The sequence below is a fragment of the Dioscorea cayenensis genome, chromosome 6 (genome assembly GCF_009730915.1).
Source record: "Dioscorea cayenensis subsp. rotundata cultivar TDr96_F1 chromosome 6, TDr96_F1_v2_PseudoChromosome.rev07_lg8_w22 25.fasta, whole genome shotgun sequence".
NCBI lineage: Eukaryota > Viridiplantae > Streptophyta > Magnoliopsida > Dioscoreales > Dioscoreaceae > Dioscorea > Dioscorea cayenensis.
The window spans coordinates 1575427-1586274 of record NC_052476.1 but is presented as its reverse complement, the minus strand read 5'-3'; the positions used below and the strand labels follow the sequence as shown (position 1 = coordinate 1586274).

General features: G+C 34.1%; 3 protein-coding genes across 4 annotated transcripts; 1 reads left to right on the top strand and 2 right to left on the bottom strand.

The window, feature by feature from the left end:
- The first annotated feature begins 1646 nt into the window (after window positions 1–1646).
- LOC120263469 lies at window positions 1647–5523 on the top strand. 2 transcript variants are annotated; one of them, XM_039271384.1, is made up of 8 exons: window positions 1647–2041; window positions 3308–3549; window positions 3677–3799; window positions 4260–4376; window positions 4479–4655; window positions 4838–4979; window positions 5211–5350; window positions 5437–5523. In XM_039271384.1, the coding sequence occupies exons 1-7, from the start codon at window positions 1654–1656 to the stop codon at window positions 5315–5317; spliced, it is 1296 nt and encodes a 431-aa protein (XP_039127318.1). In that variant the 5' UTR covers window positions 1647–1653; the 3' UTR covers window positions 5318–5350; window positions 5437–5523. The 2 variants fall into 2 exon arrangements, with proteins under 2 accessions (XP_039127318.1, XP_039127317.1); XM_039271383.1 differs by lacking the exon at window positions 5437–5523 and having other exon boundaries at window positions 4838–5319.
- Window positions 5524–5539: 16 nt separating this feature from the next.
- On the bottom strand, window positions 5540–6331 carry LOC120263471 (ubiquitin-related modifier 1 homolog 2). Its single transcript, XM_039271386.1, has 4 exons — window positions 6181–6331; window positions 6033–6108; window positions 5884–5966; window positions 5540–5796 (listed from the first exon to the last, which is right to left on the bottom strand). Exons 1-4 carry the CDS (start codon window positions 6321–6323, stop codon window positions 5679–5681), a joined length of 420 nt encoding a protein of 139 aa, XP_039127320.1. The 5' UTR covers window positions 6324–6331; the 3' UTR covers window positions 5540–5678.
- A 742-nt stretch (window positions 6332–7073) lies between these two features.
- Window positions 7074–10701, bottom strand: LOC120263470 (ATP-dependent Clp protease adapter protein CLPS1, chloroplastic). Its single transcript, XM_039271385.1, has 3 exons — window positions 10539–10701; window positions 8280–8424; window positions 7074–7540 (listed from the first exon to the last, which is right to left on the bottom strand). The coding sequence occupies exons 1-3, from the start codon at window positions 10600–10602 to the stop codon at window positions 7279–7281; spliced, it is 471 nt and encodes a 156-aa protein (XP_039127319.1). The 5' UTR covers window positions 10603–10701; the 3' UTR covers window positions 7074–7278.
- Window positions 10702–10848: the final 147 nt, after the last annotated feature.

Here is a 10848-nt window from a genome sequence, read left to right as displayed (position 1 = left end):
TTATTATAAAAAAATTTTATTTATATTTATTTATATATATATATATATCGACAATTGTCAAACTTAAAACAATAAATTTATTATATATATATAATAAGTGATAACACAGATAGATATAGGTATAGATATAGAAACAGATGAGTCATACAACAGGTGTGACCATTGTATTAAATCATTTGACAAAGTTTCGCCTGAAGTTTTGTATGTATAGGACGAAATTGGAATTTAAGATCAATAAACCATGAAAGGGAGCATATTGGCATTAAGTGATGTTAGAGATCTGTGCTTGTTTTATGATGGAGATGGAGAATTATTGCCATAAATATATGTGGGGACATAGATAGGCTGTGCCTGTGAGTCTGTGAGGTTAACATTATCCTATTTTTTATAAAATATTTTTAAAAAAATATGAATAAATTATTGGTAGTATTTTTACGGCCTACTACTTTAACTTTATTCCAAAAGTGGTTATAAAATAAGTACCCACATAATATGATAGTATGAGAAAAAGGATTTTTTTTTTTTTTGTTACGTAAATAGGTTTTTGAAAAATTATATAAACAATTTAATTATTAAAAAAATGGTAAAGGGTTGATATTTGTTGATAGTGGGCCCAAATTTTAATTTGTTATATATTGGCACAAGTTAGCTTGGTTTATGCATTTCTTTATTTCTTTCCAAGCTTGAAGAGAATGAATTTGTTTTAAATAAATAAATTTCAATTAAGTTAAAAACAAATGATAAACCGGTTGTATTGATTTTTTTAGCGACACAAATCCTTTGTGTAAATTAAAATTAAATTTTAAGATAATAATAACTTAAATAAATTTAGTTAAGAGTTAGAAATCCAAATCTAAATTTTTAATTTTATTATTAAATATTCACTTCAATTCAATGTTTTCATAATATAGAGACACTAATTTTCATAAAGACAAGGTATTACTCCGTCGGGTACTTTTTACTTTCCTCTCTTACTTGTCTACGAAACATTAAATATTAATTATTCAAATTTACCATTGATATTTAATATATTTCTTCAACTTTTCAATAAATTATACTCCCTCCAGTTCATTTTTTATCTGTCATAACCCATATTCCTTTTTATATGTCATTTTTAAATATGAAGAAGCATTTATTAATTTTTTTTTCAAAATTACCCTAACACTCAATTTTAATTTTTTTTAAATGTGAAGATATAAATTAGGAGTAATTTTGGAAAGATAACTAATATTTTATTAAATTATGTGAAATAACTAACTTTTTTTGGTATGTGAGATTCGGTTATTTATGATAGATAAAAAAAGGAATGAAAAGAGTATTTAATTATATATTTATTAAATTAATTTTAAAATGAAGTAAATGATAATTTTAAAAGGTTAATATAACTTTTTATAAATTTTAAATTATCCACTGATATTAACTATCTTTCTTAATCCAGTAAATTAGTTAAAATGACAAGTAAAAATGATTGGATGGGACAGCAAATTAGAAAATATCTACAAAATCCCTCAGAATTGACCCTAATGTCTGAAAATGCGTTGAGATGTGATTTGCACAAAAATGGGGGTGTAAATGAAAAAGTACTCCGTATCTATAAATTGTCTCCACGCTCGGGTGGGCCTTTCGCTGCATTCCTTCTTCTCGAGCTCTCTAATGGCGGCGTTGCCGCGATCTCCAAGGTACGCCACTCCTCCCCCTCCTCGCCCTCTCCCCTTCCGCCTCGTAGTCTCGAGTAAATCTCCCCACAAGCTTCCCTTCTTCTCCCGAAGCTCTCCCGCTCCACGGCCATCATCTACTTCTTGCTCTTCTTCTTCTTCGTCGTCTTCTTCGATTGAACCTGGATCTCCATTGTATGGAGCTCACAAGAGGTGGAGAAGGTTGCCTTCTCAGTTCCGTGGATCGGATGAAGCCATGGCTCCGATGGAGGAGGAGATGGGCGAGAAGCCTTCACGGAGACTGTCTCTCTGGAAGAGGAGGTTCTTCTTGCCCTCGCCGAAGATCTGGAGCATCATCTTGCTCAATGTCATCACCCTCATCTATGGTATTGTTCTTTTCTTTAATTTCTTGCTATATGGCATACAGATTTAAAAATTATTGAATGGTATCTGATGTGTGATTGCTGAAAGATAGTAAGATTTGCAGGTCCGTTTTTGTTTCTTTTCTTGGTTTAAGCTGTGTTGTGGATGATAGAGAGAATGTGAGTGCTTTTACTGGAATCAATTCTATTTAGAATTAGAAGCATTGCATTTTCAGAGAGAATGACTGTGTTTGCAATTTTATACTTGGAAAATTAAGTACTTTCTACATTCAATCCCTCTACTTCTTTCTTCATATCACTGCAAACCCTAAAGCCCTAAACTTTGTTATTGACTCCTCAAACATTCTGGAATTCAATGTAGCGTTTGGATGACTCGAGAAAAGTAATGGATTGGTAGAAAACATCAAACTAATTTTGTAACAGTGCAACTAGTACTCTGTTTGATATTGACTTTCTTGTTTATGCCTGTCAGTTCTGTGGATATAAAAGCAATGTGATTGTTGTTTCAAATCAAATGTACCTGCAACTATTGCATTGGCACTTGAATTTGTTTGCTATGTTATATTTGAAAACTGTCAGTTCTGTGGATATGAAAGCAATGTGACTGCTGTTTCAAATCAAATGTATCTGCAACTATTGCATTGGCACTTAGAATGAATTTGTTTGCTATGTTATATTTGAAAATAAGCATTTTGACTTTCAATTCTTCTACTGGATAGATTGGTTCATTTTCTTTCATATTGTTATCGCTGCAAACCCTAAACCCTGCATACTGATGTTGAATGTTTTCAAACAGTCGAACGCGTCGTTGTGTTGTTGAATCTTAAGAAAGCTAGTGATAAAAAAGTTAAAAAAAAATAAAAATAAAGCAGACGGTAAATTTCTCTGTCATCATTAAAATAATTTAGTTCATGATGTTGTAATCTTCATAAGAAATTTTGGTGAATCTCTATCTATTGTGCTTCTGATACTGCATTTCCCATTGAATTGCCTTCCTTGAGAACTAAGATTCTAAAACCTAAGAATGCATATCATTTTTATAATTATCTTTCATAACTTTTGGGACTACTCATGCAGAAGGTGTCACCGTTTTTTTTTCCCCAAGCGCCTTAATCAAGCCAAGACCACTGTGACAAACTAGCTTTATTCCCATCATCTTTTTCACAAAAGAAGTTGACTTGATATTCATTCATTTTTCAATTGGACATTAGAGAACCACTTAGAACATGCTTATCCCTTCTGTGTTTTAATTAAAGTTACTTTTTTCAGCCAGTAATATTCCTGTTATAAAAGAGGCTGAAATGATCTATGATCCTTCACTGTTCACCATGGTCCGATTCACAATCGCGGGAATGCCCTTTATACCCTTTGTACTGAAGGCGCAGAAGGATTGGCAGACTTGTATTGCAGGTATGGAGTTGGGCCTCTGGTTAAGTTTGGGATACCTAGCACAGGCATTCGGATTACTAACCTCTGATGCTGGGCGTGCATCTTTCATTGCTGCCTTCCCTGTAAGCCCTCCCAGGAATGAATTCTATGAATTTTTGCTTGGTTAACTTTAGTTATTCATGAACTTGAAAAGGAAAAGGCAAAATTAAACTGCAACAAGTTTCTATAGAGATTGATGTTATGGAGCAGGTAATTTTAGTGCCCTTGCTCAATGGCATGTTTGGAAGAACAGTGCATGCCTTCACCTGGTTCGGAGCTATCGTATCTCTCATAGGAATTGGAATGCTGGAATGCACCGGCTCTCCTCCTAATGTGAGTCTCATTTTTGTTTATGTTCTCGAACTCGTGTCTGTATACATTTAATTTAGGTAAAATACCCAAATTAGTCCTTGTACTCTTCTTCACTATATTTTTTTTAGTCCTCCTACTTCAATTTAAGTCTTTTTAATCCATCTACTCTTTAAATGAATGCAATTATTGAAAATAATTAATTTCTTACACTATTCATCAATAATAATCATTGTAATGTACACAATTCAGGAAAATAATGGAGATTCTTTATCTTTTGTATAAACCATTAGAATGTATGAGCAATAAAATGTTATTAATTGACATGTTCAAAGAGTATATGGGGGACTTGATTGCATTCATTCAAAGGGTACAAGGATTAAAAAAACTTAAGTTGAAGTAGGAGAACTAAAACGGCATAGTAAAAAAATAGAGGGACTAACCTAAGTATTTTACCTAAAGGTTGTGTGGCTATATATGTCAGGTTGGTGATGCACTAAATCTATTGAGTGCAATGTCTTTTGCCATCCATATGCTTCGAACTGAGCAGATTTCACGAAGTACAAAGAAGGAGAAATTTTTACCTCTTCTTGGTTATGAGGTTGGTTGATCTTGTCTTGCATCTTGTTTCTGTTAATTTTAGTGGTATCATGTTTTATGAACATTCCCATGCTCATCTCACATAGCATTGCTTTGAATTCAGGTCTGTGTTGTAGCTTTCTCATCAACAATCTGGTTTTTCTTTAAAGGTGTATTTGCCAATTTGAACCAATTAAGATCTTGGACAAGAATGTTGTCATGGGATTGGATGACTTCGTTTCCTTGGTTATCTGCATTATACACTGGCATATTTTCTACCGGATTTTGCTTATGGGCTGAGGTCAGTTTTATCAGCTATGGTCTTTCATTTTGCTCAACTTCATAGCATTGCTGCTGCATTTATCTGATCAAGTTACAAAGACCAGTAACATGAATAAGTTTTACACATCTCATACAAAGAAAATTTGCTTTGATGGCTTGGTTTATGTACTTAAAACCTGTTTCTGTGGATACATTCTACAGTTTGCTGCCATGAAGGATGTATCAGCCACTGAAACTGCAATAATTTACGGGTTGGAGCCTGTATGGGGTGCTGCCTTTGCATGGTTTCTTCTTGGTGAGAGGTGGGGACCTCTTGGCTGGATTGGAGCTGCTCTTGTTATATGTAAGATGATTTCTTTCCTGCCTAATAGTCCCCTTAGCAATATACCATGGGCTATAATTTCAACTGCATGGATAGTCTACACTTTATCCATTGACTTTAAAATTATAGAAGCAGGTTTTGATTTATAATGACCATCACTATTTGATCTGCCCTACCATTTTAAAGAATTGGAACAAGTTAGGTTTAGTGGAAGATGAACCAATCTATGTTTAACTCCATGTTCTATTGCAGGTGGCAACCTAATAGTCCAGATCTTAGGATCACAACCTAAGAGATCAAGAAACGGAGACTGCAGCTCGGATGATCAAAACGATTTCATTCTCTCAACTACACAGTGAACTCAAGAAATACCAGTGTTGATCTATAGAAAAGTAAGCATTTAGATGTATCTCACTTTAATTCAAACATACTTCTAGCATTTAGATGTATTCTGATGCTACACCATGTTTGTGAATAGGCAGGACAAATTATGAAGAAACATAGATAACAAAATAGCACAAGAAGACTACTATGGTGGTTCTTCACCTTGGCCACTCAAAGTACACAAAGAAAATTACCAATTGAAACATCATGAAGGGGCTTTAATGATTTTACTAATCAAAATTAACATGGACTACTCCATACCATCTCAAAACTACAGCAAATTCAAATACAACATTGTAGTAGTCATCTAGAATAATCTTTTTTGGAAAAGCATCATCAGCCACCATGCAAAGTAGAAATGAAAACCACCACATCCTTCTCTTCCAGTGATGTATCAAGGTTACCAGATAGCTCCCAATCACAATCATTCACAAGTACCAAAACTCCAGGCCTCCTGCAAACCATGAATCCATGAAATCCCACTAAAAATGAATGATTCAATCAATCATTCATATATAGAGTAGAGATTGAAAGAACATACACAGAGTCTCCCTTCATGAACATCTCTGGCCTTTCCTTTATAATATTCGCTTTAATCCACCCCAACAAATCCCTCATTATCAACTGCTAATCCACCTTAATTAGCACAAAATTTAATCAATGGTGAATCATTTACAGATAAAATATTACCTTATCTTCTCCGGATTTAGGGTTCACATCAACCTCGTGGATCTTGATGGATTCACAGAGAAGCTCAAGCCCTCCTCTGAATCAAAGAAAATCAATAAAATTATTGTTGAAATTGGGAGATGAAAATTGAGATAGAGAGAAAATCAACCCGAATTCGAGAGTTAATTGCATGATTAGAAGCTCGGATTCACCAAAAGGCCGTGACGCGCTAGAGATTCTTTGATCGAAGGCCGAGAAACAAAACCCTAGTTTTTGCGAGTGTGTGTGGGTGGGCTCGCGGGACGACGGCATATAAAAACTGGATTTTTATTGGCATTTTTAAGTTTGTTTGCAAAAACCCCCCTTGAATTGTCAGTATTATGATTAGACCTTCCTTATTACTATCACTTAAAAGTTAAAATTCCCTGATTTGGGTTTTTATTTTTTGAATTGTTTATTTTACATAATATATATATATATATATATTGCACCTCTAAAAAAACCAAAATTTCTACGAAATAAATTGGTGCGTCTATCTCTATGGCGAGTTGGTTGCGGAATCACTTGTGAGTTAATTCTTTCAATAAGGATTCGAATCCTCACAACTTCGCACACCACATGAGAGACTTATTTTGATACCGTTAATCACTTGAACCAAGTAATTTTGACTAATATAAATATAAAAATTATTAAAAATTCAGTCGTTTATCTCAAAAATAACAGTGTAGGAATCTGAAGTTGGTAGTATTTTTATAAATTTACTGTAAAACACAATAAATTTATTAATTTTATATTATGCTTGTCAAATAAGAAGGGTACGGGAGCAAATTTCTCTTTTCGGGTGGAGAAAGAAAAAAAAAAAGGTAATTTTAATCTTTTAGAGGTCAAATAGAAATTTACACTGGCAAAAAAAAAAATCATTCTATTAATAGTTCTCTTTCTAACTGAAGAAGTTTTTTAAAAAAAAAATACAGATGCTATTACAAAAATAGAAACAAACAATAACAAATACTGATCATTCAAATTTAGACAATAAAGAAAAAGAAAACAAATTGCAAAAGGAATACCAAATCTTTTAATTAATAGCAATAACACTAAATCACTAATGCACTGGATTGTAACAACGTGCATGAACCAAGGACAGAGTGGTTATTACTATACATCAAGTCTTCTATTGCAATAGATTATAGATGAAGTATGTACATATAAGGAGATCTCTAGGATCTAAAGACATAGATGATAGTAATTGAAAGGTAAATCAAAAACTTCAACAACCTCCACTTGCAGGCTCAATGGAACTTAGAAGACCATTGCCTCTAAGTTGCATGCAATGCTCCTCTGCATCAGCTTGAGCACAAATAATGACTACTGAGAGGCCATTGTAATGGGCTTCTTGCATGATATTCACAGCATTATCAAGAGTCATTCCGGGGATAACCTTCATCAAAACTTGGACGACATACTCGCGCTTGTTGAAGTTGTCATTGTGTAACATTACACGATATGGAGGCGCTGTTTTCCTAGATTTCCTGCAAACATAGAAAGATGATAGAGTTTATCTTCTTGTATTCCTTGCAATCAAATCCTTTCTTCCTTTACATCATCCATTTTCAATCGAATCAAGCACAGGCTACAAAGATCGGTTTTTGGATGATTACATGTGATTCAAAGCTTGCAGGAGTAACTTTTGCATCATTTTTACATGCAAGTGCACTACGTTCCATTTTAGCTTCTTCCTAAGATGTTTTCCGGAAACAAAAGTGGCCTAAGCAAATATGCCGGTGGTATCATAACTTACTGAATGATTACAGGCAATCGTTGGTAAATCACACATTTATATTCTAATGAGGTCATTTATAGAATATCCAACTCATTTGCTCAAGCTTATTTCCTATTTCCCAATATAAGAAACATGATTTCACTGATAAAAAAGGAACCGAATCACTATATTCCAGCAGTTGATGGATTTATCATATAGTAATTCCTACTTAAAATTGCAGAACATTGGTATTAAATTCTGGATGGGGATATAACAGTATTACTGTATTAATCCCCCAGAATATTCAAATGATGCAGATGAATGAGTCTATCAATATTTAATTCTAGATGGAGATATAACAGCATTAATTCCTCAGAATATTCTAATGGTACAGATGAATGAGTCTATCAATATTTTCAGATAATGATTAACAATTTTTGATTGATCAAATAAGATTTCCAGAATTTGAAGAAAACACACAAGTTGATTAATTTGAGCCGGTCATGTACCTCAAATCAAACTCAGATTCCCGACCAGGAGTAGTTTTCTCAATGGTTGGCCTTTCCAACAACCCACCTCCTTTGCCTGGTCCAGTTGCCGATACTGTAACTGGAATACCACGACCCTGACCCTTGTAAGAAGACAGCCTATCGCCTGCGGGATAATTGATCAATGACTAGATGATCAGTTGACATGTTGCATAGGCAATGCATGTATGACAAAAGGGAAAACTAGAATCAACTTCTCGAATAAAATATTTAAGTCATACTACACAAAATGTGCAGCGTCATTTGTCTTATTTGTTTTACCCTGAATATCTTCTGGTACAGAAACATGTTCAGAAATTTAAACAAGAGAACACACTATTGCTAAGGTGCATTTAAGTTTACCATAATTACAAGAAATTCCCAAAACATCAAGCAACCAAATGCACTACCCACTTCTCCTCCGAATTAGTTTTGAAGATCAACATGTATTGCACACTGGTATATTAATTTTTGAAGTCAACCTTAAAAAGATGTGATGACACGCAACTCTTCATAATGAACAGATACTAATTTCAAGCTAAGATATATTTGATAAGGAAAAACATGATAATAGAAAGAGCAAAAGAAAGAAGTTTGAAACAATGTAACAGTAACTGAAGTCCTTAAGCTGTCTGAACAACAAAGGAAATACAAGCAGAGTATATAAATGGCACCCGTAAACCCTCCAATTATACCTTCTCAAGCATTCAACCTAGCAATGCAAACCTCTTATACAGAAAATAATCCGCTTCTTCGGAAGCTTGCTACCATATAGCCAAAGGGAGTATAGAAATGTGCCTAAAAACCAGAAATATGAACTACCCAAGCCAATAAACCTCTTGCGTGGAAACTACTACTTCATTCTCTTCAAACTTATTGAAAATAACGACCAATCCTCTTCTTTCAAGGTACCAGAATTATGACGGTGATATAGAGAATCTTTTCTTTACTTCTTTTTTTCTTTCATCTTGAACTTCACGGAGAACTCCATTCTATCTCTAACAAAAGTGGTCGGCTTTTAGCCCAACATTGCAAATCCACTTTAAAGAGAAAAAATATTTGAGGGAGGAAATTTCAAATACCACCAGACCATTCTAAATTCCAAAATCTGGCAAAGCATGAAATAGAATTATTACTGAAACACCAACCTTAGGAAGCAGTAGTAGTAATCGTTGAGATGCTGCAACCTATGTTTCGGAAGAGATTGAATAGAAATTTCATCCAAACTGGTACTATCCTATTAGTTGATCATATATCCATAGACTTCGAAGAAATAATCACTTGGCATCTACCGAAACCGATTCTTCCTTCCTCCTCTCCAGCAACTCGTCCACTTGATTATATCTTCTACCTCCCCAAGAAACAGACTCAGTCTCATCCTTGGAGCAACGCATAAGTGCTTAAGCGTAGAGCACCTAGAATTTGAACACACTAACAAAATCATTCTTCTTTTACCAAACATTGATATGTTAAATTCATATCTCTCAAATATCAACAAAGTTATCAAACCAGATGTTCCAACCGACTTTTATTAACTTTGGCCATATCTCAACCACACACTTCCATATATTCCTGGACAGTTACCAGAGTACTAGGAAAAACACTGGCCTCCATTTCTCAATTATTTGAAGAGCAAAAAATAGCCTCAAGCTCATGCTGTACAAAATTAACTAAATTATCTACATCTATCTTCACTTCCACATCAAAATGTATTACAAAGACAACATTAAGCATTAACTTCCAGCGCCACTTCTCTAATTGTGATTAAAAAAAAAAACATTTTTTTATTGGTTTACCACCAATACTCCTAGAAAACCCTGGTCTCTCGCTTTTTCCTATCCTACTGGTATCCAGAAAAACTTAAAACTAAGAAGTCACAAAGTAGAATATATTAATTCAACCCCAGAACAAGAGAATTCCTGGGGAGAAAAACAGCAATCAAAGACTTTTTCATTTCGTTGACAGAAATTAAAAGGAAATAAAAAAATAAAAAAATTCACCATCTGGTTTGAATCATCCTATCAGCATCTCCACACACACACACACACACCCCATGCACCAAATCAGATGTTTTAACTACACTTCTCCTGAAATTCAATCAAATCTAACAAAAAACAAACATAAATTCTCAAACTGCAGCATGAACAACAAATCTTAATATCTTCCCATAATATCAGATCCATCAATAAACCGAGTTAGATGATAAGGAAAAAGGCACACACACAGAAAGAGAAATGAAACCTGGCTTGGAATTGATAACGTGATTAGCAGGAAGGGCAACTCGGCTGCAAATGGCCGTCTCCATTGATGACCTTCTCTTCTCTTCTCCTCTCTCTCTCTCTCTCTCTCTCTCTCTCGCTGTGAAGGCAAAGAGGAAGAGAGGTAGATGCCCACAATGAATAATAAAAAAAAAAAGAGATAATTGAAATTTTCTATTTAAAATTACTTTTTTTTGTTTCATGTGATGAGAGTATTGGAGGAATGATAGCCGTCCATTTGTCTTGTGTTATTACCACTAGTGATGATGAGATTGTATGATCAACAAAGCCTC

Excerpts from the sequence above, each read along its gene's own strand:
- LOC120263469 (XM_039271383.1), top strand. The coding sequence starts at position 1,654 with ATGGCGGCGTTGCCGCGATCTCCAAGGTACGCCACTCCTCCCCCTCCT. Across the intron at positions 2,042-3,307 it reads TGTCATCACCCTCATCTATG|CCAGTAATATTCCTGTTATA; the intron begins GTATTGTTCTTT and ends TACTTTTTTCAG. Across the intron at positions 3,800-4,259 it reads GCACCGGCTCTCCTCCTAAT|GTTGGTGATGCACTAAATCT; the intron begins GTGAGTCTCATT and ends TATATATGTCAG.
- LOC120263471 (XM_039271386.1), bottom strand. The coding sequence starts at position 6,323 with ATGCCGTCGTCCCGCGAGCCCACCCACACACACTCGCAAAAACTAGGG. Across the intron at positions 5,967-6,032 it reads CTAAATCCGGAGAAGATAAG|TTGATAATGAGGGATTTGTT; the intron begins GTAATATTTTAT and ends GTGGATTAGCAG. Across the intron at positions 5,797-5,883 it reads TTCATGAAGGGAGACTCTGT|GAGGCCTGGAGTTTTGGTAC; the intron begins GTATGTTCTTTC and ends CATGGTTTGCAG.
- LOC120263470 (XM_039271385.1), bottom strand. The coding sequence starts at position 10,602 with ATGGAGACGGCCATTTGCAGCCGAGTTGCCCTTCCTGCTAATCACGTT. Across the intron at positions 8,425-10,538 it reads CGTTATCAATTCCAAGCCAG|GCGATAGGCTGTCTTCTTAC; the intron begins GTTTCATTTCTC and ends ATTATCCCGCAG. Across the intron at positions 7,541-8,279 it reads GAATCTGAGTTTGATTTGAG|GAAATCTAGGAAAACAGCGC; the intron begins GTACATGACCGG and ends CTATGTTTGCAG.